At 38.2% G+C, this 27,955-nt stretch overlaps 1 protein-coding gene across 1 annotated transcript in view; it reads right to left on the bottom strand.

The window, feature by feature from the left end:
• Window positions 1-27,955, bottom strand: part of TRPT1 (tRNA phosphotransferase 1) — a 250,619-nt gene that overhangs the window by 69,335 nt on the left and 153,329 nt on the right. Inside the window, exon 7 of the mRNA XM_044075737.1 lies at window positions 16,612-16,722. Coding sequence (XP_043931672.1) covers window positions 16,612-16,722 — 111 coding nt within the window. The remainder of the gene's footprint in view (window positions 1-16,611; window positions 16,723-27,955) is intronic.

Genomic DNA, 27,955 nt, shown 5'->3' with positions numbered 1-27,955 from the left:
AATGTCAAAGATTTCAAAGGATTATGTTGTGAGCCTTGTGTTTGTCCCAAATAACATGCATGTAGATTTCTTTGTACTTACAGTTAATTAGTGCAAATCCAGCTCCAGAGCAGGATGAAGTCACTCATATACTTTCTTCTGTATTTGACAACTAAACCCCCCCACAACATCCATATTTATAGTCACTTTTTATTTCTAACAACCTTATTCTTTCTCCCATTAAAACTTAGGCATATACAATTAACCCATACACCCCTCCATTATCCCTTAAATCCAGTACTACCACTCTACCTGGAGTCACATGTTTAGCACTTTAAACCTTCCATTTTCAATAATGCTACAATTCCAGAACATGTTTTAGTATCAATACTCACTATTACTTTCTCCCATAAAGTACACAATTAGACTTCTAGTTTTTTGAGAAAGCAACCTCACATCTTGTTAGCACACACCTTTTGTATTGCTAGCACACAATATTAGGATTTATTTTTTATACCATTTACAAACTAATACTCTCCTAACTTAATTTGTTCTGTTACCTACATTAAGTGAAATTATTAAAAAAAATCCTTTCTCCCTTTAAAATGCATAAATTAAACTTTCTTTCTCTCTGTTACCTACAGTGCCCATTCCCACCACTACCATCCCTTCTTTGTTGTCATGCTTTTCATTTTCTAAAAACACCAGATTTTTTTCTGTTACCGCACTAACTTCCTACTTCTTCACTTACATGAGATGCTGCATTCTTTGCTCAGCTCTTCCTCGTTCTCCCTTTCCTTCTAGCTCCTCCTTTTTCTTTACCATGTTCATTTTCCTTCACTACATTCTCCTCCATTTCTTGTTCCTCCAGAAATGTAATCTCTTGTTCAATGAGAATAAGACAGTCGGGGCAAAAATGCCCCAAATTGTTACATTTTCTGCATTTTAAAAATACAGTCTCCCTTTGAATAATCCTTCTCTCAACATTATGTATACATTTCATTTGGACATCATTGAACAGAATGAGAATCATCCCCACAGAAAAGAAAAGCATGCTTTTCACTGACCCCAAATCTCACATTTCCCTACTGTCCATCAACAGTTATAACTATTGGTTCATGCAGTAACTTTATCACTTTTATCAATGTAGATACCTGTAACTACCAAATCCTAGTCCAAATATTTATGTCATCAAATATTTTCTGACATCAAAAACAGTTTGACAACATTCACTAAAATATGCTCTCCATTCACATTCACTCATTTCAGACACTCAAAACTGCACAATTTACTTACTTATTTGTACTACATTCAAACCTGTACACACAATAATTGTTTCATGTATCACAGAATATCATTTTATCACACAGGTTCAAAAAATTTTCAGCTAGTCCAAAAGTTTGAAAGTCTAGTTCAAACAACTCATTACCCAAATGGCTAGGAGCTTGCATGCCTTTTATGTTAAATCCCAGTGGTATGGAACCTTTGTCCTTCACTGCTTAAATGTATATTGTCTGTTCAACCTTTATTGAAATTAAGTGATATTTTCCTGACCACAGTCTTCTTTGTCTCGTTCTATGCTCACTATTTTCCTTCCTTCTCCTGTTGCCTTACAAACATGTTATCTCATCTAGGTAACAATGAAGAAACTGTTTGGGTTTTATCAAAATGTTTATTGTCTCTCATTTCCCTGGGTTTGTTCCACAAACTTATTCACCAGCTCACATCAGGATTCATCAGAATCATTACTAGGTTGGTCAGTATCCAACAACAGCAACAACATCTCATACATACTTCTCTCCAAATTTGTTCAACATTGGATTGCATATTATCCTTGGCTGCCACCACGGCAGTCTCCTCCTTCAGTATGTTCAATCGCTCCTCCTCCTGCAGAGACCTCCACCAGTACCACTTAGGTGGAAAAGAATAAGGGAAGTTCCCTGGTGTCTTGACCCAATACCCCTACTCAGTATAAATATTGCTTCAGCTTTTGTCTGAAAACAGGCCATGGCTAGTGGGATTAACCGTGTTAACTGAAGTATAATAAATAGAACAAATTTAACACTATGAATGCAAAATTCATTATGTAGTAACAATTTATTGTTTCTTACATACAGGAAAATGCATTCAGTCAAGCTGCTTATTTTAAATTTACTGAATACAGATCAAGAGTATAGTTCCCTATATTTAGCAGTCTTACAGTCACAGGGAATAATATGTGCTGGTAAACACATGAACAACAAAAAAAAATATACACACACACACGTATATATATATATATATATATATATATATATATATATATATATATATATATATATATATATATATATATATATATATATACACACATATAGTTACACACTGTTGTGTGTGTCTGCTTCCAGGGTTAAAATATTCTCAGTCTATTACTTACTGCAGCAACTGATCTACACACCATTCTTGCAGAATTTACCTGACAGTGCTCTTACAGAAGAGATGTAAAGGTACAAGGCTTTTTTACAGTCATTGCCATGCACCTGAGGGATGGGAACACAGTGCTGAGCAGCAAAGGCTGATGGGGACATCCAAACAATGCAACAAATGGCAAACTCTCCATTTATGTTACGTGACAGTGACACTCTAAAAAATACTGCAGGAATGGATTTTCCCCCGACGAATGACAGAGAAATAATGGCATTTTGCATTAACAGTAAGTTATTAAACAAAAACATTTACTGGGATACAAAGAATACTAGAATGAAGCCAGAGAATGTAGAAGATGTCAGCAGTCACATTATATCCGGATGAGTGTATCTGGAGAGACAGAGTTAATACAATTTTATCTGCAATAAAATATAGGCCACTGATCCATATTACTTAGTTATTTATGCATTTGTTTACTGGGCTAGAGCACTAATCCAAGTGGACCACTTTAAGGTTCAGGCCAGGGTTTACAACCAGATATAAAAAGGATACAAGGTAATATAAGAAGCTGGTAATATTTTGTTATTGTTTTCTTAATGTAAATTACAATCAAAGATTATTAAAAAAAAAGGCAGTTATAGAATTAATTACTGCAAGATTGGCGATATGTTGTTAAACTTCTTAAAGGAGAGGAGTGCATAGACTACTACAGACATGTATAACTACAGGCAAGTATACTGTGTAATGTGTATTACACGAGCCTTTGGTAGAATATATATGTATTTTTTTTTTTTTGTCCAGCCATGTTATCTCTTTTCGGTGTACTAGCTAGACTACGGATGATATATTTGCTTGGTGGGGTGGAATGAGTTTTTCTGTTTGAAAAACAAAGGTGAATTCACTGGAAAACACACAGTAATGATTTTCTCATGGGACCCTCTTCCCTTGATACAGCAAAACTGCAAACAGGTGCTGGAGGTGAATTAAACCCAAAATTGAATCACATGTCCTTTCCAAAATGGAGGGTGCAAAACTTTTTAACCCCAACAATAAAACACACAAACAAGCTGAAGTCTATAAGCCTATCTAATCTATTCAGAGCAAGAATTACTCAAAAGAAAGTGATAAATTAGCAAAGAAAACAGCACGTTTCTGGTGCAGACTTCTAAATCTACAGGCAGTAATAATAAAATCACTGTTCCTTAAAAATCATAGCAGGTACATATTCTTATCTAATACAACATAAAGTTCTACAGCAAAGAGTCAATTACCTAAACTAATTGGGACCTAGGGAAGTTTGGATAATCAAACATATAACTGAACCGGATAAAAAACTTCTAAAATCTTGTTTTATTCTGCATGCAAGAATACAGTTTTCAACCATTCAGTGATTCCAGTGGACAGTAAAGAATATTTTTTTATACAAGAGCTGGCTAAATGCTCAAATAAAATGCTCAAGTGAATACTTGTAATGTATCGACTCTCTACTGTATACATAAAACAGCACATGTGGCAGTTAATAAGAAAGTTTTATAAAGACTTAGGTCAGTGAGGTAAAAGTGTATGTCTACAATTATCTATAAATGTATTAAAGCCAATAATAACTCCAGAAAAAGCAAGGTCAAATTTAAGGGTAAAAAACTCAAAGATATACCTAACTTACAACAGTCAAGAAGTATATAGTGTCATGGAAACAACTTTGCTGTCAGGTACAGGCAAGAAGAGTGATGAAAAGTTGAGGAAACAATTCATAATACACATTATAGCATGGAAAAAAGGGATGAAACTAAAAAAAACACTAAATAAAAAGTATTTTGTGTATGAATCAGTGCTCCTCTGTCCAACTGGATGAGAAAGTTTACATATGAGAACTTTTCAATTCAATAGAACAACAGTCCATGCTTAGATGAGAACATGCCAAGACCATGAAGCTTAAATGATAGAATCAGAGATCTTTGTAATGTGCTACTCAAATATGGAAATGGTAAAAAACATGGTATATTGAAAATGATCCCAATTAATTGTATAGAGTTTAAGAGAAAAGGGGAGTGTACATTTAAGGTGCTTAATTTAAATATGCAGTCTGTGTAGCTGCTACTTTCTGAATTTGTTAACTGTGATTTTCTTTCTTCAAAGGTGCAGTGCACAAAGATATCACAGCTATATACTTCTTACAAGTACAAGGCAACACAATCTTGGACTTGTTGAAGTTGATCCCAGTAAACAACCTCACTGTTGAAAACTGTGTAGCAGGGATGTAAAGGATGTACACGGCTGTTGGCATCTTTACATGGTTAGTATTAAACAAAAGGTATGTACTCACCATAATGATGCATCTGTGCTATTTTCATCCTTCCTCACTGGGTTTCGGATCCAATCTTGGATCTAACTTTAGCCACCTCTCTGACTCTGGATCCATAGCTCAAGCTCCTCTCCTTACCCATAATCCCCTCTGTGCTCCATATTACCTCAGACTGAGTTTGGCCACTTCATTTTTTAGATGTAGTACACAATAAGAAAGATATGTAAAAATAGACCTTCAAATAGCTAGTGATACTCTAGAAATAGAAATGAAAACATATCTGAAGCTTAATAAGGAAAAAGAGACCCAAGAGGGCATACCTTCAGGGCATACCAGGAAGCCATACATGTATCTTCCACAAATGGAAGGGGGAATGGAAAGAGGGAGGATGAGGAAAGACAAAAACAGACAACACAGATGCCTCACTATGGTTAGTACATAACTTTTGTACATGATGTCTTTTTTGTTCGTTCCTCAACCATTGAGACAGAATCCTCAGCTAGTAAAAACCTAGGGTGGTCTTAATGAAAAGATATTCTGGAATACTGCAGAAGAAAATGCTGCCCTGTCCCTACTAAAAGTATCCATCTTGTAATGAGCCCTTGGACCAAGGGGCAGCTGCACAAATGTCATCTATAGATGTTCTTGACAAGAATGTAGAGGAAGTGGAAACAGATCTTGTGGTATGAGCTTGTGAAAAAAACAATCAGTGAGCCACCCAGCTAAAGTGACTTTAGACATAGAGTGCCCTAATTAAGCATTTGAAAAGAAAACAGAGGACTGATCTAATTTCCTGAAATTGTTTGCTCTATGGACATAGAATCTGAGTTCTCTGTGCACATCCAGCAGATGAAGTATATATTTTCCTTTATCACAGAATCTCGGAAAGAAAACTAGCAAATTAATGGACTGGTTAAAAGCAGATTCAGATGCTATCTTTGCAAGAAAGCAAGGGTTAGTGCACAGAGAAACTGTCTTTATGAAAGCTAAGGTAAGGAGGATGGCAAGACAGTGCCTAGAGTTCAGATAACTGCCTGGCTTACTTAATAGTGACTAGAATAATGGACTTCCATGACAAGAATTTCAAATCCGCTTTAGTCCCAGTTTCAAAGGGAAACTGAGTCAAGGCCTGAAGAAGTACTGTCAAATTCCAAGGAGGAGTGGGATCCTTGACAGGTGGTATGAGTACAAATGTACCTTTGAAGAAAGCTTTCCATAGCCTGAGAGAAGCCAAGGAAGAATGTTTTTTGCCAACATGAAAATTTGAAATTGCAACCACCTGTGCCTTTATTATAGAGCAACTCAACCTACTATGGAAAATGGAAGCCAAGAAATCTAGGACAGCTGGAATGGATGCTGAGAAAGGATCCAGGTTCTCTGATTGGCCCAAAGAGAGAACCTTTTCCATTTGATCTTATATATCTTCCTAGCAGAATCCTTTTGGGAACATATAAGGATGTGCAAAGCATGGGAAGAAAGCCTGGCAGTGGTGGCTCGTACAATCAAACTGCAGGGCTGCAGCCCCCCCCCCAGCTATGAAAAGAAAAAAACATTTTAAAAAATAAAATATTTAATTAGTAGTTTAGTATACTATTATATACTGTCTGGCAGGCTGCTTAGCTTAGCTGCAAGTCTGACTGACTCGCTGTTAAAGTCCTGGAACATGAACTGCGCATGCTCGGCAAGTTCTGGATTTAAAAAAAAAAACTAGTTTCTGTAAATCTGGACTGCTTTAAAAGCAGTCCATATTAAGAAGAGAAAGCATCAGTGAACAGATGCCCAGAAGTCTATGCGGTCTGTAATCGCAGTAAAGTGGAAGGGGATTGGACTACAACGTCCATAGTCATGTACGTGATGTGGATGGCTGGATGGCTACTGATTGGTTCTTGCTCTCTTGATTGGTTCTTGCTCTCTTCCAATGCTTTGCATGCTGGGAAAAAGAGAGCAAGAAACAGTCAGCAGTAAGTATGTGTATTAATTCACATTTGTTTATTCTGTCAATGTCTCAGGTGCTATAGTCCACTTACAACACTGTTAACACTATTTGCTTAAGCAAGTGTTTTCTTGAATAAAAAACCTGCATCTCTGAAGACTGATGCTAAGTTTAATCAATTGTGCTTTTTTAAACTAAAAACTAATTAATTTTATTAAATTATACGGAACTCTAAGTGGTAAACTGGTGCTGCAGACCTGCTGAACACATATTTTTGGTTGGGGGGATAAAATGCAAAGCAGCATAATGCAATTGGCTAGTAAAGTTGAGCTGCAAAAGTCGAAAAAAATATCAGTACAGTGCTCGTACCTTTCTCTAGAGCTTGTGAATATGTCTAGCAAATCCAACAATAAGGGCCTACAAAGAATTATTTAATAATGACAAGTTGAAAAAATATGCAACTGGGGGACCTACTTAAGAAACAAAATAGCAACAAATTAACAGCTGAGTAACTAGCATTAGCGCTATAACCTAAAAACTTTTTTTCTTGAACATTTCAAACAACGTTTCAATGCAGGTGAAATATGTGAGGCGTCATATAAATAGTTAATGTTAGGAAGCTAAAAATGTCTTTCTTCATTTTAGAAACCATGTGTATTCAAGGTTAATGCCACTTAGATGATCCATTTAGTGTATGAAAACAGGATCGGCAAAGACAGAAAATAATTTTTAAAGCATAAGGTTTGGGACAGAAGCTTGCTGGATGGATTCCATAACAAAGCAGACACTGGACAGGCAGTTGGTTGTGAAGGAAAGATGAACATTTCATAGAATCGATTCCGAAAATGTCATTTTACTATTGGGAGTGCAAAAAAAAGGGGGTAAAAAGAAAAAGAATGGAAGAGACAACAAAGTCAGAGACAATGTAGTGGAATAGCAGGAAAAATCCAGACAAAGACCATCTGCTTTTCTACACCATAACACTCTCCAGTGCAAGAGGAGTTTGTGGCTAAAAGGAGCTATCAGTTGAAAGTGATCCAGACTGAGGAATGGTGTTTAGTGAACTTGACAAAGCAGTACTAAAAGCAGTGGCCTTCTCAGACTTTTCCATGACCTTTGACTCAGTCCTGTATATGTGCAAGGACTAGAGGCAGGAAATGGATTGCTGTGTGTTTGAAAGGCAGGGCACAGGTGGCTGTGGTGAGAATGATAACATTAAATATGAAGAAACTGAGTAGTGTAGTACTACAGGTGTTGGATCAGGGTCCATTTCTCTTCACTGTGGCTGCCTCTGACATACCTAAGGGAACAGAGAGAATGAAGAGCATCTTCACTGGTATAGCAAAGATAGGTACGGCAGTGGGAGAGAGTCTAGGGAAGGACTTGGAAAGGTTGGCTAAGTTTCCAGAAACACAGCAGTTAAGGTTCATTGCAAGCAACCGTAAAGTATTGCATTTGGTCATTACAACTCTAGTACGAAGTTGTAGCAAATTAATGAACTCACTGAAACAAGATTCAGAAAAGGATCAGGGGGGGGGGGGGAGTTATGAGATTATTGGGAGGGGGGGTGTTATCCAAACTTAGACTGAACTACTAGGATAAGATGGATGTGGTGGCAGAGTCCAGACTGCTAGGGTGCATCATCAGAGAAACAGATTCCACAATCAAAGGAGTACCTCTGGAGGATGTGAAGGAAGAGGGCAACATGGGTAATACTCTTGAGTAATTACTTTAGTATGGCTAGTGCTCTCTGCAAGAAGGACCTTTACACTATTAAGAATGTGTTGTTTTTCAGCTTATTGTAAAAATGTCTAATTTAGCTGTAAGTTTATTCATATTATAATGTCTTGTTTTATACTTGTGAACTCTTTTAGATTTTTATGTACAGTTGGTGTACAGCATTTGGAGGAAACAACATTTACACCTTTTTTCGGATGTTTGAAATTTTAGCTGCATTTTCTTTTGTTGGAAGAGAAGTTTACTGCTGCTCATGCCAGGTCTGCTTAAAACGTGCAACTGTTTTGTTTAGCAAATGGGTTATCTATCATGGTATAGAGTTTTAAAGCAGTGTTAGTAGCACAATAGGTAGCATACTTGTTTCTTGATGCAGAAGGCTGTAGGTTCTACTCTCACAGCATATACATTTGTATTTTAAGGTGCTGCAGTCCTGAGTATGTCCTCTTTTGGATAGAGATGTTTTTATTTTATTTTATTTATTAAGTTTGATGTCTGGGGAAGTCCACTGGGCCAAGTATAGCCCATTTTCAGTGGAAGCCCGGGGAGAAAGGCTCCACAATAATTGCAAGTTACATTTCACATGTTACATAAGGACATAGTTCATACAGCTAATTAAACATTTACAGATAAGCTTCATGATATTTGCAACTGGCTTGTCACAATGTTACAGAAATGAAAAGATATAATTCAATACAGGAATTTCAACATTTACGTAAAGGAAATATTTTTGTTATACATGCAATTGTAAGTTTAACATTTCAAAAATATATAGCTACTAGCCATTATCAGGTTAGGAAAATATTTAGCATGGGGAGAGTAACAGTATATTTGAGACTGGAGAGTATAGTAAAATAGATATTAGAGAGAAAATTATTTTTTAGTAGGGGAGGGATTGTTTTGGGTGGGATGAAGTAATAGTAGAGGTAGTTGGATGAGTCAGTGCAAGGTGGAATGGGGGTGGGGGTTAAGTTAAGTTTAAGATGCCTATTAACCATGAACCTGTTTTTTTCAGTTTGCCATCCATTCCTATTTCAACATACTAGCTTACATTTTTTAATGTAACATATGCGATTTATTCTTCAAGGGAAGCAGGCACTGAATTTATAGATGAAAACACTGAAATATAAAGTTGTTTTCTAGTAGCAACCTCGTCATTAGATTCTGATTTCTTTAATGTGGAATTATTCAGATGACTTTTACTTCTGCAGAGATTGTGCATATTGACTTGATATTGGTGGATTGTAATGACAGAAGTTTGAGTGGCCTTTTATGGTTGAAATGTTCTGAATTGTGCAGCTTTGTTACTAGTGGTTCATATGTTTTGTTTCATTGTTTACTTGAAAAATGTTCAAAACTATAAATTTAAAATGCGGTCTAACAAGTGCCATATTATACAAGGGATATTTAATTAAAATATTTTACAATTGAAAAAAATCAGGAAGGTGAATCAAAGAACTTTTGCATGGTCCTAAATGTGTGCAAGGGACCTATGATTTGAAAACAGCCCAAAGGTATACTTAACCTGCCACTGGCAAAATACATTTTCTCTGAATGTGGGTTTCAGTGCTGTTTCAATGAATGAGTTTCAAAGGCAGAGAATTTTTAATGCTAAGTCTGTTTTCACTGTAAGACTGTACTGCTTTGTTTAGCAAATGTCTATCAGTGTTTATGATATAAAATTTGAAATTACAGTTGTAAATTAAATCCAAATATCTGTAATCACTGTAGAAGTTAAAGCATAAAACTGTATGCACACAGAGTTTTTAACACTGGAGGCAATGTGTTTTGGGGACTGTTGATGATTTTCTTTATTTAACATAATAATATGGGAGGGTCAACCAGATGCTAGTGATAAATGTCTTTTGGGGGCTGCTGATGACTTTTTTTTAAATATAATATCCTGACAGGAGTCAAAAAGATACTAAGTATGCAGTGTGTTCTGGGGAGCCGTTTGTGGATGACATTTGTTTTTTTTTAACCTAGTATTTTTTATAGGGTTAGTCAAGATAAATTAGGATGGCTTATCAATGTTTTGTTGTTGAAACAAATACTACTTTTGCATTAGTAAAGTGTGTATGAGTGAACTGAAGTAAGATCACATGCAAGTTCTTGGCTATGTCATGTGAAAGAAATACAGTAATGTAACCATGGTCTTTTATTTTCATTGGCAGTTGTGATGCGGCAATGCGTACGTGCAAATGGAATGACTGCAGTTCTAGCTTACTTTGCAAGACTAATGTGCATTTGAGTGAAGTAAGATCAGCCATAAGCTCTGAACTGAGTATTGTTTATGTGAAAAAAAGAATACAAGAATACTTACTTTAATGACGGTATTGTCTTTTTTTTTTGCTGTTGTTTTTGTTTTTAACCTCATAAGATCAAATCAGATACTGTGGGTGGGGTAGGCACTGGGAATTGGGTCTGGGTGTGATTTAAAGAAATTGCCCTGCTGTTTACTGTTGTAATTATATCTTTGTAAAACTATAATACTTTTTGTCTGTATTTTAAGATGAATGTAAAATAATTATCAAGTTAATGAGTATTTCTGTAACATAGCTTCATCCCTTTCTAGTTGCCCACACCCCTTTCTAGCTGACCACGCCCATTCAGCTGTATCCTGCAGACCCCCCCCCTTTGATTTGAAGTCACCAGCCGCCACTGAAGCCTGGACTGTCTATCTATTATAGGAAGTGGAGAAAGCATGCAGTTAGCATGACAGCTTATATATCTAGATGAGGTAGTCCAGACGGGAGAGACAGAAGATTTGGAGAGGGATCCAGAACCCAAGAAGGGAGTATTAGTTGAGGCCAAATGAAGGGAAACCAAACTTGTTGAGGCCAGAAAGAGGCAATGATGATCTCCTTGCTCGTCTGTTAACACTCTTTCTGTAGAAATTTGATATGAGGGAAATAGGGGGGGTAAGCATAAAGGAAATAAAGCTATCAGAGGGGATCATGAATCAGAGTGTCTCTCTGCAACTACCCTTTGGGGGGATTAGGGCACAATACCTGCTGCATTTGAAGTTGTGGGCAGAAACAAAGAGACCGCAGCATGGCTGGCCCCACTGAAAAAACTGTTCTGACACTGAAGTATTGAGAAACTACTCATGAGGCAGTAGAATACATTTGCTCAGTCTGTCCACTAGAATGTTGGACTTCCCGAAATGTGCATTGCTAACAGAAAGTGGCCAGAAGAGATTGCTGACTGCAACACCTTCATTGCCCCTTGATATAAGGGGTAAGTGTGGGTTCATTCTTGCTTGTTGATATACCATACCATTGACATGTTGTCTGTCTGTATGGCAATCATCCCTACAGGGAGAACATCCTCAAAGGCCTGCAATATCAGGAGGACAGCTCTCATCTACAGGACACTGATGTGAAGACTGACCTCTAAGAAAGACCATGTGCCTTGAACTGTCTGCACCAAATAGTGACCCCCACCCCAGTCTTGGGCAAGAGTAGGACAATGGGACAACACTGAAAAACATCTGGAACATGAATTTACCAGGTTACATGCTCCTTGCAAATCTTGGTGATTTGAATGGGAAGATTCACAGACTGTTGATTCAGCAAACATTAGACTGCCAGTGTCCACTGCAGAGACAATAGATTCACCGCCTGATGCTGTAACATGGTTAGTCTGGATTGAGGTAGTTTTGCAATTTTTGAAACCATAAACAGGTGAGCACCTAACAAGTCTAAGACTTGTGTGGGGAAGAGATGAGATTTGTTGTAGTTGACAGTGATGTCTGGATGGAGACATACGTAGAGCAGGTAGTCTCAGGTGCATATTAGAAAATGCCTGGTAGGAGCAGTGAGAAGCCAGTTGCCAAGTTAAGGAAACACCTGGAATCCCAGCAATCTCAGGTGAGCTGCAGCCACTGCCACACACCTGGGGAACACCTGGTGGGCTGTGATGAGAGACAGGGCTCTGAACTGAAAGTGACTGGCCCCAGACAGAAGCGAAGGTATCTCACTGACCATCTGTCTATTTTCATGTGATAGCACATGTCCTGGAGATCTATCGAGCACATCTAACCATCCTTCTGCAATAGAGGGAGAATGGACTGAACAGTGACCATTCAAACTTCAAGTGTTTGACAAACTGCTTCAAGTGATTTAGGGTCAATATTGGCCTCAGGTCCCTGGTTTTCTCTGGCACCAAAATAATCTCTTGAAACAGCAAAAAGAGCATCAAGGCAGACCAGCAGACACAGACCTAATCCAAAACATTATTTATTTATTCCAAAGTACAAAATAGATCAAGTCTTCCAAAGACAAATGTGCTTATCAGATAGAATTGATAGAAAATAAACAGTTTAAATATCCTTTACTTAAGTTACATGACTGATAAGCCCCCTCCATTAAACTGCATGACCAAAGTCCCCACCATAAGCTTTCATAAAATCATAGTGCTAAGGTGAAAACTGCGCATAATTTAAATCTAAACTCTTTAGGGGCTTATCAGTTATGTGACTTAAGTAATGGATATTTAAACTATTTGTTTTCTATGAATTTTATCTGATGAAGTCTTCCTAAGAGGAAAGTGCTTATCTATTTTGTACTTTGCATTAAATAAATAATTTTTCAGATTAGATCTGGGTCTGGCCTGGAGCTCTTTTTGCTGTTTCAGGACTTTGTGTTTTTGTTTTTGTTTTAATGCCAAAAGAATCTCAAATAAGTTTCAAACCCTTGCTGGTCTGGTGGGACCTCTTTGTTGACCCTGTGTGTAGCAGCTTTTCTATTTCTAGTGCTGCATCTTTTCTCTGATGGGGTAGTATGTTGGTTATCCTTTTTGATATTCTGGGTGGATAATGTGAAAATGGAATACAGTAGCCTCTGGTGATGAATGTCTGCACCCAGATGTCTTTCGTGATGGAGATTCAAGCTTACGGATGCAGGAACAAGCATCCCCAGCTGCCACCAGAGTACAGCATTCAGGCAAACTTTCAGAAGCACTGATAAGGCTTCTCAGAAAAAGGACATTGGAAGCCTTGGGTTTGCAGGCCTCCCTTGCCATGCAGGTGACATCTGACACTGGAGTTCTCCCTCTTCCGCGGGAAGCTCTATCTCCATAGCATTCCTGGGAAAATCCCTGTGATTTTCAGAAACACTTCTTCCTACCATCTTTTTGGTTCCACGAGAAGGTCCTCTAAGGGGTGAAAAACTGTCCTCTTTAGGCAGACCATCTTTTGACTCCTAGAGAGAATGTCTTTAATCTTGGGACTAAATAAAGCACACCCATCAAAGGGTGTATTGATGAAGGGTGTCTTAAATGCCTCAGCAAAATCACATTTGCATATCCAGGCATGTCTCCTTATGGTTATGCCTGAAACAGTCACTCTGGAAACAGTTTCCACAGTGTAGGAGATCAACCGCATGGACGCATTATACAGGGACTGAAAGGTGGCCAGCTGCGAAGAAACAGCCTTTTTATTCTCCACAGACATGGACATCAGAGAAGGGACTTGAAAAGTTCCTTAGTGAAATCCCTCTAAAACCTTGTAATGTATGCAAATAATTCAGCAAACAGATGGCAAAGGTCACTGAAGCAAAACTTTGATTCCCAAATTTGTCCACAGCCTTGGACTCCCTGTTAGAGGGATGGATAAAAGAACTTTCTTCAGCAAATTTCTTTTTAGTGGCTTCTGCAACCACCACAGCATCCGCCAGGGGAGCCATGCTCCAGTAGGCATGATCCTGAGGTGCAACATGGTATTGTCCAGCTTCCTAGGGATGGGTTCTGTCATATCTGGATCCTTCCAAGCCTGATGAGAAATGAGATCTACCATTTCATCCACTGGGGACCAATCAGGACATAGCTGAGCTGGTTTTGAAAGTCTCGAAAAACACTGACTCCTCCTGGGAAGGGGCTTAGGAAGACCAACCACCTATTTTGCCTCAGAAGCTTGCGAATCCCTCTGAATGAGACATCCTCAAAGGCTGATCTGGGGGATCCCTTCCTTTCAGTGAAGTCTGTGTCTTCCGTTAAGGATTATTGTGGGGAATCAACGTGCTTCCTCTTGCATGTGCTCTTTCAGGGAACCTTCACGGGGGGGGGGGGTGATCTGGTGAAGACTCAGTGGTCTGCGAGGAGTCCTGGATGAAGACTGTCTCAAGGCTTGGATCGACCAACTGTCCTGATGGGACAGAATAAGCAGACTCAGGACGCAGGGCAGAGAGTTTAGGAAGGGGAGGACTATAAGAGATCAATGATGTCCTATCTCCTGAAGTGGATAAAGCTCTTACTATTGCATCAAAGGCAGAAGCCAAGGGAGAGCCCAAATCTACCTCAGTATAAGCCAAAGCCACCTAGCCATGGCAGATAAGGGAATCCCTGATGAGAAAGGAGGGCTTTGACAACCTTGGGAGTTGAAACCCTAACCCTGGATCTGGCTGACATTATCAGCACTGGCTGAATCACAGAAGGTGCTAGAGCTGAGGAAGGCCAAGCCTTCAGGTCTGACATGGGGAAACTTGGATTCCATAACTCTGAAGATGAGGGGAGGACTGGAGAAGGAGTAACCAAAGGTGTCTGAGATTATGCAAAGCTCACAGGTTCAATGGGTGATGAAGCCAGGATAAATCCCAACTGAATTTGGGTCCTGAGAAATTTTCTTATCATTCTGTCTACATCAGCTTAGGACAGGCTCCTGGTAGACCTGAAGAATGAAAAGGTAGATAGAGGTCTGGATTCTCTGTGTGGTATGTTCTGTAAGCATGGAGAATGCAACTTTGATGTTATCAGATCTGGGAAAAAATCTTGGTTGTCTAGTGGCAGGAGACTTCACAGAACAGAATGTCAGATTCAAAGAGGCAGATGGATCTGACGGTTTAGAAACTTTTGCAGGTGGAGGTGACCCTGGAGCTGAATGAGGACAGCAGTCAGGTGAGCACTTCCTTGGTTCCTCAGATTTTTCTCTGACTTTTCCATTTTACTACCCTTATATTTTTTCTGCTGCCTTCTTAGTGGAGGGAGAAGCACCAGACACTGAGGCAAAGATGAAAGGAGTAACTCTTTCAGCACCAATCTGTTCCTGCGTTCAGCTAACGCTCCATGGTTGAATCCTGCACAAATCTCACACTCAGCTTCAAGATCCAAGACAGTACACCCACTCTAGATGGGCACTGGCATTAGGGTTCTTAGCCCAGAAGAACAACACTTTTTAAAGCCAGTGGGTTTGTCTGGCATGATGACCCAGTACTACAACAGTAACAGCAACCACAAAAGGACAGATGAAAAAGACAAGATACCATCAGTGGTAACCAGAAATCTCTAAATTAGAGAAAGAGAAACACCAGCAATGGTAATAACTCTACTAATCACTTAGTAGTAAAAACAGAGAGAAAAAACTGCAAAAGAAGGGAAAGGGATGAGGCCTACAAACTGTAATGCACACAAAAACTAGATGTTGGGAATAAAGTACCTTTTTTTTACAGGGGAGTTATGTCTAGGAAAAAAAGTGCGAAGACCCAAAAGGAAATAAACTATCAAATGACAAAAATAAGTCATTTATCTGACCTACAGCCTGAGTCATGCCAAGCATATCTGATTGCTGAAAGCAGCAAACGAGCTCTGAGGTAATATGGGGTATGAAGGGAATTATGGTAAGGGGAGAAGCTTGCGCTATGGATCCAAAAAAGCTGAGAAGTGGCCAAAGTCAGATCTGCAACCCAAAGGTTGAGGAAAGGATGAAAAAGACAACATCAGATCTGCTGCTTTCAATATTTAATTATCCAATGTGCTGTAGTTCAGGTGTCCTGCAGTTTCAATCTGTTTATTTGGACTGACTGTTGATTTGTGCTACAATGTTTTGGTAAGCCAACATGAACCAATTCAGACAACTTATTATACAAAAATGCACATGCAGAAAAAAAAAGGACCATCATATAAAGGGGAACCACTTACTCAGCAAAAGAGAAAAACATAAACTTGAGGAAAACTTCAGTTTACATTAAAGATGGATGCTCTGTGGTCAGTATGTGTGCAAATTGGTGCTATTTCCTTCATAAGCTCACTGTAACAAATATTTTCCAATGCTGAATCATTGCAACAGCATAAATATGTGTTTCAGTTACATAAAGCTGAGATATAAAACTAGCTTTGTTGTATGCTGATTGTACGTAAAATGTCTGACCTGAATCACATCCATAATCTACTGAGCTCCAATTCTCATTAAACACAATTTTAAACAAACAGTTAACACATACAGTCTAAAAGTGATCAGGAAATTCTGGGAAGAGCAACTTACTGAAAGGTTTAAGCTGCAGAACTTTCTGGAAATATTTTTTTGGTATTATTCCCTCTTCATTCCCTGGAGTTAGAATTACTTTATTAGCAGACCAGAAAAAGTTTATTCCATCTGAAAAACAAAATACACAAACAAACAAAAAAAATGAGCTTCTCAGCTTTCATGCAATAACAATGTACATACAGTATCACTATTTATTTCAGCACTGCAGCACAAACAATAATAAGAATATTAATGTCATGCTTTCTATGCAGGTTAACACAATTTGCTTTACGTAGCTTTAGAAGAGCTGTAGTTCTCATTACAGCTATGACAACATTCCATGAGATTCATTATGGCTTTTCATGCATTCTCAAGACATATGGACTACAGGTCGCCAGGCGTTACATAATGAATAAGTTGGTAAAAACTAACGGAACTGTATACCACTATATATATGCTAACTGAAGGATATCATCATAGTCTACTGGACTTAAATTGATAGCTGTATTTAGTGGAGTTTTTGGCAGAATTGCTTATGATGAAAAATGAATTGTATATATCCATATAATGTAGTCAGCTTATGAAACAGCAGCAAGTCAGGATCTCAGCCAGAGCTGTCAAAATATGCCAAACTTTGTTTGAAAGTAGCCCCTGGAAGGATCAGAAAGGAAGAAATGAGACAGGCTCAACTTTCATAACCTACTCTGAGTCTGCAGGACTTAGGTATTCAATGAACCTCTTGATGCTCAACAGAAGGAGCAATCCATATATTGGGTTATCATAGACAGAATGTATTTCTGAAGGACAGCTAAAGGGAGCGGTATTGTAGCAGCTAGTGGTCCCAAGGACTAATTAACAGTCACTGTCTGGCTATAGGTCCATGATATTCCTTTTTCATACCACAATGGCACAGAGCATATAAAAAGAAGGCTTATGCACAATTTCAATTGGCCAGGTATTTCAAAAGATATGACGGTACTGCAAGATGTGTGAGCTGTGCCAAAAGGTTGGCAAAGCAGAATATAATAGGTTGGCAAAGCAGAATATAATGTCAAAGTCATTTTGGTACTTTTACGTGGAACTGTTTTAGAGGATATCCATGTCACTGCGGGCCAGCCCTCGTAGTACCTCAACTACAACAGGTAACAGGAATATCTTGGCGGTGATGGAATACACTACTACTTACCCTGAGGTGATGCCTCTGTCTCATACAGGAGCATAACTGATAGCAAGTGCCTCAGGAAATACTGACAGTGGGATTAACTTCATGGCAGACTTGCTGACCATTTTGCTGAAGTGTGTGGGGTAAAGCATTTAAAAACCACCCCTACTATTTACAGGTAAATGGCCTGGTGAAGAGGTTTAACTTTACTGTCAGATCATGCTGACTGCATCATATACCAAGTCAAGCAGGAGTGGCAGAAGTACTTAACCACATCTTATTTTGCATATAGAGACCAGTCACAAGAATTCACACAGTTTTCACCTTTTTAGATACCATGTGGACTCAGGGTGAGAATTCCCCTGGATTTAAGTTGTGAAAAATGTATTAACACAAGGAGTTTGTTGTGCAGTATGTCCTAAATTTCAGTACAATACTCAGACAGTTCATGGGCTGGCACAGCAGCACTTAGCATTAGCACAGCAACAACAAAGGGCCTTGTATAAAGTGATGGAGCTTATTCCTATTTATTTCTGTTCAATAGGACAAACTTTTAGTAGTATGGGAGGTTTTTTTTGTGATTATTAGAAAAGCAGGTAATGTTAACTACAGGATAAATTTCTCACGCAGAAGGCAGAAACACAAACTGTGCCATGTCCCACCATGGAAGACAGAAAGAGAGGTAGAGATCAAGACAGAGAGTAAGACTGAGAGTGAAAGACAGACTGGTGGCCAGTATCTGTAGTGATTTCCATGAGAAGTCAAAGGGAGGTCTTGTGTTATTTCCTCTCATTGAGGCTTGGTCTAACACTTCTATGGATGGTGTAGTACTTTCTCTTTAACTATCTACTGCCCAGGTTCAGTAAACAAAAGCATCAGTCATTGGGCTGGGGGTGGAGGGGCATATTTCCTGGTAAGTCAGGGAGTATCCAACTGGTGGAGCACCATGAAGACACAGGGACTCAAGGACCTATCAAACATACTCCTAATAGGGTGCCTGAGGGAGTTTAGCAGTCTATGTAGCAGTAACTGAAGGAGATGATGGACTTATGAATAATCCAATTTCTGGGCTTCACCAGTACTGCAGGTGTCAGAGAAAGATGGGAATAACAGGTTCTTTGTAAGTTCTAGGAGTCCCATAGAGTAAGAGGCTTCCCCCTTGCCTAGGTTACATGGATTTGTAGAGCAGGTGAGTGGTGCTAAGTATCTAACTAATGCAGGCCTGCTTAAGGGTTAATGAAAGATACCCCTGACATTTGCAGCAACAGAGAGATCAGTGTTTGTAACCCTTTTTGGGTTATACAAACTGACCAAAATGCCCTTTAAGATAAAATATGCCACAGTAACTTTCTAAAGAGTGGTAGAATCTCATTATGTTACAAACTGGAGATGACTACTGTGATCCATACAAGATATTGCCCTATACAATCAGACTTACCCAGAATATGTTCAATGTATTAGGGAAATGTTGAGCAGACAAGATAAACTACTAAGGCAAACAAATGTCAGGCATAAATGGCAGAAGTTTTCTTTTTATCTGGATTGCTGAGTTGGTGCTAGTAACATTTCGGTACAGCCTTCCAAGTTGGAGGCTATTAAGGAATGGCGTACTTCTCAGTTTAATCTTTTTTTTTGCAGGGGGGGGGGTTTGAAGGAAACTACCTTGATGTCTGACAGGGAGAGAGGTGTGAAGGACCGGATATAAACCTGCAGCTGTTTTTAGCAGAAATGCAACAAGCAGTAAGATGTGCAAAGATTGTGGTTTTCAATGTAGCAGATATGTAAAACATAAATGTAGTGAAAAAATAAGTAAATAAGAGCACAGAACAACTAACTGTGGGAAATAAACTTCGAAAGAAACAGCAACTCACACTTACATACTCTCCTTCAACCAAGCTCTGTTAGCTACTTCTTATTATTTTAAGTCATGTAGCTGAACCATTCCTTTCTGGTTAGCTATTTCTATCTGTGATTTCCTAAAAGCAGTATGTTTATCAAAACACTATCTTTTGTCTTTGCAAAACTGCATCTTGTTTATAAATTTAATGTAGCAAACTGTTTTACTCGATGTTATTTTAATAAAGAATTCAAGTTATTTAACTGCAAATGTTTGCAACTGGTTTGATTATTTACTAACACAGGATTGGAGGAAATACAAAGTAACTGAGTCCCAACACCACTTACATTTTGCCAACACTCACCCTCATACTGTACCCCCTTTCTCAAGAAGGGTAAAGCAAGTCAGACAGTAAGGATACTGCTACTTCTTAGTGTATGATGAAAGGCAATAGCCTCTGGTAAAGACTGGCCAGGTAAAACTGACATCTGTTTTTTATGATTCAGTTGGCCTATTTCCTAAAAGTGACACAGTAAGAAGTAATCTTTTGTGTTCTAGTTGGATTCTGTCTGATGGTGCTACTATTATAAAACAAAACAGGGTTGCAGCAATGGAAGGTATTACCAGCTTCTCCTGGAAATTAAGTCTAAACTTTACTTGTTTATATTGATTTATACATATTTACATGTAGTTCACTTTCTTGTTACTCTTCATATTTACTGCAGATATTGCTCGGATCACAAGATTGTAGCACCTATCCCTGACAGCAGTATTCCCTTTTTAACACTTTTATCTCCAGTGTCTACCAAGCAGCAGCTCTCCCATGATCGACTGGTTAATCTGTTCTGCCATGGGGTAATAGCCAATTACAGCAAACCACCATCCAAAGCAGACATCAGGGTTTTCTTGTGAAGGTTGAAGTCATATCCTTGAGTTGCCTGATTGCTTATATGAGGGCTCTTGCTATGCCTACGAGAGTCATGGTTGCTCCCTCCACTCCCCCAGAAAGCTACTGACTGTTAGTATTTTTACAAAGGCAAGTGCTTATCCCCCAGACCGTATGCCTGTGTAATGTACTCCTACTTTACCACAGAGTCAGTGTCACAGCAGACCAGACCACCTCCAATTTTTTTTTTTTTTTTTTTTTTGCTTTTTTGATTAGCTTATCAATATAAGTGGAATACCTCAGTGACTGAGGTAAACTGAAGTCCAAGTATTAAGTAAAGTTCCAATGTAAACACAAGTAGTGGAATGGAATTTAGATTTCTAAGTGCCTCCAAAGTCTGAATTCTTTAAAGATCTTGTGAAGCATGGTGATATGAAATACAGCATCTGTAATCCGTTTCATATTTTTCATGAAATCCACTGGTGGCTAGAGGCTGTCTTGTTCCTATTTACACATAAAATAATGATTTTATGTGAAAAAAAGTGTAAAAAATACATGCCTTCACAGCCAAACCTATCACCTTTCCTGGTCTGCGACTGTCATGTGTGTTACTTACTAACGTTAAGTCAGTGGTAGAAGCTCTTCTGCCTTGGCTTCTGTAAAACATATTGAAAATACTTAAGTATCAAGTTTGTGGAGGCCTGGAAGAAATTATTTAAAAATGTTAACAGCATGTATGAGACTATATTGCCTTTTCTCTGAATCATATCGATGGCAATGCACATAACGTCTTAAAAGCATTCTCTCATGCACATACACAGAGTTAAAACCAGGCACCCAGGTAACATTAATATTTAAGGAACACAACTTTATTTATTTTTTTAACACCTGCATTCCCCGACCTCATATCATCACTGGGATGGGCGTGATGATATTAAGTCACAGCAGGTGTTAAGACAAGCAAAACTATGCATTTTTTTTACAGAGGAAACAACCTTAAAGTGAGTAGAAATTTCTTGGAGGTTTTCTTAAATGGTACCAAGGGATCAGAGACTTACCAAGGGGAGTACCAAAAGAATGGTTTCATTTGGTGAGACTTTTCACTACACATAATCCATACATTTATGAAATACTCACTTTTAAATATAGACAAAACATGCTTAGACTTCTGACTGAATTTCTGATACAGTGCAAAAAGAAAAAAGTACCCCATTATTTGCATACAGCAATATAGCTGTAAACAGAATGGTAAAAGAAAATGATCTGTAAGGGCAGAGCTACTGAGAATTGTCAGTAAGTCTGCAGACTTCTGCAATATGTCTGAATGTATTTCAGTCAACAATGTGGCAAATGCACTGACAGACTCTGCCAATCACTACTCCAAACCTGTTAATATGGTCCATGAGACAATGCAATAACAGCGAAAGCAAAAAGCTGCCCAACAAGAAATGCATTTGGACAAGATTGTCCAACTCGCGCTATTACCATCAGCATTTTTACATCACTGTAGAAATATCTGGCAAAGTTGGTATCTAAAAATAGTTAAAGGTACATTTCCATACTAATCTATGAATCTATGAATTTCCCCTTATTTCTGAAGTTAGAAAAGAAGAAGGTAGGCAAAGCAAGTGGAAGGATTCAAATTGCAAAGCATAACTAGCATTAAGATGATAATTTGTGCCTTGCAAAACACTAAATTCAGGTAAATCGTAGATCGTAATAGGGAATAAAATATGTACAAACACACCCATATAAGCCATACTGATGTTGGCACACCTGTCCAGCCACTGATAGCTACGTGTAAACGCTAACTCAAAAAGGAATAGTCAAAGCAACTTCAAATCAGCTGAGAGGTTATATCCCTGATGTCATACACAAAAGAGATCCAAGTGACAGCCATTCATGTGAATAAAATACTCTCCATAAAAAATGACCTAAAAGAAGGCCACTACAATTGCTGAATGATGAAATTTCCTCTTTTTATATTCCCAGCATACCAGAATTTTAAAACTCTTCCACTCCTGCTCATGGGTTGCACTTGTCTCCTGCCAGCACATGCCATGAAATCTGGCTGCTGTATTCTCCAGTTTGACTTCATGTGCCATGGTAGCATTACTGAGTGTCACAAATAAATATGATATCAAACAATTAGTGTTCTGTCTTACAGGAAAGTCCTTTCTTTGGTTCTGTATGGGGGTTATCCAAACACAGGGAAGTGTTATAGGCTAATAAGCACCGAAAGCATGCAGCCTTTTTGCAGATTAAGTGATAGGATGATATTAACTGGTCTGTGCAATTGGTAACCATTACAAAGAATTAAGTCAGTACAAATTAAACCTTGCTTGGAAGCCAGAGAAGGATTAACCCTAAAAGGCAAAGACTCTGAACACAAAGGTCTAATTTACTAAGGTACCAAAGGAGACTGGACTCCTGGAATTATGGCTGAACCAATAATGTTTTGTAAAAGTGTAAAATGACAAACAAGAGGCTACAAAACTAATGTCCACAATAGACACATTCTTAAAAAAAGGCAGTGGATGAAGCCACACAATAGGTGCAGCGGCCTTTGACAGCATTTTTCTAACTGTAGAAGGAAATCTGGTTACAGTTGTAAATTCTAAGCTTGGTAAAGTGCAAGTCCTAGAATATTTAGACTGGTTATGTGAAAATGGAGTCTTTCATATACTAAGTCAGAGATAGATGTATCTTGGAGTATTCCATTTTTTCCAAAGCATGACAATCTCAGATGGATAAATAGTGGGGGTGGGTGGTATGAAGGTGCAGAAGGGGCTTGCCACCTTGTAAGGAATAACTTTAATGGAGGACAATGATAGTCGACTTTCACTGCTCTCCTTTAGTTTCACTTTTATTTTTTTTTTAAATCAGGGACTCACAATTACGGATCTTGGCACTACAACACGGATGTTCAGCAATCCACCTGAGTATAGGCTACTTACAGTATATTAAAAGACTGGCGGGATCTCTCTCTCCTACATTATGTCCCTATATAGAAAAAAGGGAGATGATGGACTGTTATGGATATCTGTGAAACGTAGAAAGAAAGCTGGGTTAGTCCAAATGTTTACACAACTGTTGCAAAAAACAAATATGGTTGCTAACAATGTTTTTTATGCAGAAGACCATGTGGTTCCCACCAAGGAAGACTATCCACCCTGTGCTTGCCAACTGAACTTGTGAACATTATATTTTCTTTGTACAGGGAGAAGCTGCCACACCCTTTTTGCAGGGGAAGGCATAGGGCATTCCCTCAGTACCTCCTCTTTATTATCACACTGAGCTTGTCATACCTTCTCCAAGGTGTTATGGAAAATATTAAGTCTCGTTATTATGCTTCACAAAATGCATATTAACTTGCTGTTTCTTCACAAATGAGTGAAACAAAATGTTTTATGTTAAAATCAAAAAGTAAAATAGATGCATGAGTATGCAAAATATAGTTTTACATAAGTTACAGCTTTATATTTCAAGTGCCTTACAACTGCAATGGCTTTATTAGCAAATTATAGTGTACTGACAGATAAGTGAAGGCAAAGTAAGTGCTGAAAGAGTTAATGGATGTTATGATATTATAATATGTTGGTTTCAGAATGTTAATAGAGTAAGCTCTGGCCTTCTCAGGCTGGGAGATGAATCACTGCAAGGATGTCTGTAAGACAGTATGTATGGGTACTGAATGCTACAAGGTCAAAAGATAAATTCTTAAACCAGGTGGTCTATGTTTTAAAAAAGCATATTGTCAAGTGTTCATGTAAGTGTGGATCACTAGGACATAAAATATTTAAAAATTGCATTATTTGATAAAAGCTGTGTTATGTCAAAGTTCTGCATGCATGGAATTGATAAGAAAAGGTATAAAATATGAAGTCCTCCTTAATCTGGGAGACTGACTTGAAATTCTTGGTAGGCAGTCTCCCAGTGCTGTTTATGGAATAAACCAGATCTTTGAAAGTTCTTATGTGAATTGCACTCTGTTTTGTATGGGATAGTCAGAGATTCAAATACGTAACTATTCAGGCCATGCAAACTGCTGCTAGACTAAATGGGGAAAATGGATATGTGGAAAATGTTTTTTTTTCTCTCACTTAGATAATTGTAGCTAAAAAAAGTTGAATGAGTAAATAACTGTTTTGCTGAATGACTGAGTTTGCTTGTTATGTATATGGAAAATAATAGTGGGAAGACACCACAGGAAATGAGACATTTATTAATGTGTATGCTCATACAACAAAAAGGGAAAATTAACACAAGGGCGCGCCTTGAGTTGATGGTGGCATCCTCAAGACTAAAAGGTAAGAGGCATGACAGATGACGTGTTGTTTAATGCACAAGTGAAAACAGAGAGCGAGAGTAAAAAAAAGTTAATGTTAAATCAAGTTCATGACCCTATAGCATGTTGGGACATAAGTGTGTGTTATTAAATCATGTTCATGAGCCTATAGCATTTTTGGATATACATATGTGTGTTAAATCAAGTTCATGAGCCTATAGCATGTTGGTAAATCAAGATCATGAGCTCACAGCATGTTGGGACATTGGTGCGGCTGTGTGAAAGTACCCTCAGAGGGTCCGAAAGAGTGGTCAATTCTGGAAATGATACCTGTCCCCCCGTTATCTTGATCACAGTGCTGGAGCTGTAAATTTTGAGCTCATGATGGAATGAAAGCAAGGGGGTGCTGTGGGAAAAGGCTGATAGAAACTTTCCTCTGTCATTGCACAACATAACCCCTAACCTTCCCTCCCTAAATGGTGTGTGAATTGATGTAGTCATTTTTTTTCCTCTGAATTACCAGAACACAGGATCTACAAGGTAAGTCTTAATAGGGTAAATGGGAACAAAGTTAAGCAATCAGGATCAAATCCCTGTAATGGGAACACCTGCATATTTTATGCATCATAATTAAGGAAAGGAAAGTTGTAAGCATTTGAATGAGTAGTTCCAGTTTACTCAAAATTGTTCTGGTGAAGTATTTCCATTACATGAAACTTATGGTAAGAATAAATTAAAGAACTTGAAGGGTATTTTGGAAAAAAAAGAAAAACAAGATAAGTGGAAAATAATGGGCAGCATTTTATTCTTGGTATACTAAAGCTCTTAAAAGGGAAAAGGAGTCAGCATTAAGGGAGTTACAGAATACTAATAAAAAGTTGCTACAACGGATGAAAGAGGTTAAAAAGGCAGTACAGACCAGTAAAAAGGGATTCCTTTATCCTGCCTTGGCAGGTTTGGAAGAAACTGGGGATGGCCAAAAAGCAGAGACTTCAGAAGAGGATGATAATCCTCCAGTAGCTACTGCACCCCCACCCCCATATGTACCAGTACGGGTGGCACCTGTACAAGATTCTGGTGTTTCTCAGAACCCTGCATTTTGGACAAATGACCATTGGACAGCAGGTCAACGTGATACTGTAACATTACAATCTAGTTCCCTTGTTCAACCCTCATCTTCAGAACAGGCATCTGCAGTTGAGGAAGTTTCTTCTTCTTCTTCTGATAATTTTTCAACAAGGTTCTACCTCTCCAACAGGAACACTAGTATTTGACATGCCTGTGGTTCATCACATGCACTCGCATGATATGGTAAGACAAGAGGCTATTGCCTCTGGAGAGGATCTTTTGCTGTTGAAAGACAGAGAAGCAAAGTTAGCTGATCATGACCCTTGGATGATGACTGGAGAGGCTAATTTCAATGTGCAGTTCGAGCAGTTGGAGCTTATGACCAAGGAGCTAAGCTTATATTTTGATACAAAACTTTTGGAAAAGTATTCGGATTTGGACATTACCCTGAATGGTTTGAGAATTAATAAACATCTGGCTTGCGATTTTATGGAAGACAAACAGGATCTGTTAGAAGAGTGGAAGAAATTTTCTTTAGACTGTACTTTAGGCTGGATCTGGATTCTGGTGAAAAGGAATTTGCAGGCCAATGACAAGCTGCAGCATCAGATTGTTGAGGTGCAACGTAAAGTTGTTAGCGAGTCTTCAGAAACTGTTTTTTCAGATAAAATGAGTGATATTAAATCAAAATTAGAAAAAGCTGAAATAGAAACTGTTGGTGGTAAAAAGAAAAAAATTATTAGAGATCTTGGTGATTTTTGAAGTGCATTGGTTTATTCCTGGCAGCTTACACCACATCAGGGGTGGCTCAAATCCAGTACCAGGAAGTTGAATTCTGCCACTGTTAAAGAAACTTATCAATTTCTTCTGCTGAAATGCTTTCTAAAAAAACATTTCTTTTGAGGATTTTGAGGGCAAGGAAATGTCAAATTCTTCATGCTAGTCTGCAGGAAAGGAGAAAGTTGTTTTTTCCCAAGGGAATCAAGCAAAAGGTCAGAAGAATTGAGGCAAAGGGAGGAAGATGCAGTCAAAGAAGATGTAGCTGAGTGTTTAAGCCATTCGAACTGTTCGGGTCTTGTCGCACATGTATTGGAAGGTTTTATTCCAAGAATGAACTTTGGTTCTCCCAGTCATGACTCATATACATTTGTAAGTTATTATGACAATTTAAAAATTGTACATTTTTCTGACTTGGCACTTACAGAAGTAAGCATTAGTTTATTAAGTAGGGGCACTAAGTTTGTCCCTACTAAAGTTCCAAAGTTAGCTTAAATACTCATGGAGATAAAACATTTTGTAGAAAATGCATCTTATTGTATATTTTGATAAAAGAAAAAGATGCTACTTCTGATGTAAAGGTAGACACTGAGGAAGATGTCGACCCTTTACTGAATCTTTCTGTTTATGAGTACGACTTGCTTAATGATGAAAACTTGGACAAGAATTATGCAAATTTTACTAGTTTTAATACTGGTTATACTAGATTTGTTATTCCTTCACTTCTTTTGATTAGTAACTTTGTATCACCCACATTTTTTGCTGCAGTGTGTTTGAACAAATAATATGCAAAGTGGTGGAATCTGAAAATGTTAAGTTTATGAAGTCATGAAAGCATTACAACTTAACGAAGTTTGAATGGGAAGCACTTAATAATCTAAGTGGTATGTCAGAACAGTATGTGTTCAAGCAGGCTGACAAGGGGGGTAATTGGGTTATTATGCCCAAGACCAAGTATAACATGATGGCTAATGAGTTGTTATTGGTGAAGGATGATTACTTCAAATTAACTCAAAACCCAATTGTTGAATTTAATGGCGAACTCCTTGCAGTATTGGAGAGGGATGAAAGATTGGGTTTTTGTCAGGTGATGTTAAAAGGTTATATATAGTTAAACCTCGAGATCCAATCTTTTATGCTATCCCTAAGTTGCATAAAGATCTTTTAAACCCTCCGGATACACCGATTGTCTCTGGGGTCCAGTCTTTTTTGTATAGTGTTGGAATTTTTTTGGACTGTGTACTTAAGGAATTTTTGGAAAAATTTCAGCTCATGTTACAAATACTTAGTCTTTGTATGAAGTTGCTAATACGATAAAATGGCAAAATGACTACTATTGGGTTT

The sequence above is a fragment of the Protopterus annectens genome, chromosome 6.part1, assembly GCF_019279795.1.
Source record: "Protopterus annectens isolate FY-2018-M chromosome 6.part1, PAN1.0, whole genome shotgun sequence".
NCBI classification, from domain to species: domain Eukaryota; kingdom Metazoa; phylum Chordata; order Ceratodontiformes; family Protopteridae; genus Protopterus; species Protopterus annectens.
This window is presented reverse-complemented; position numbering and strand designations above follow the sequence as displayed.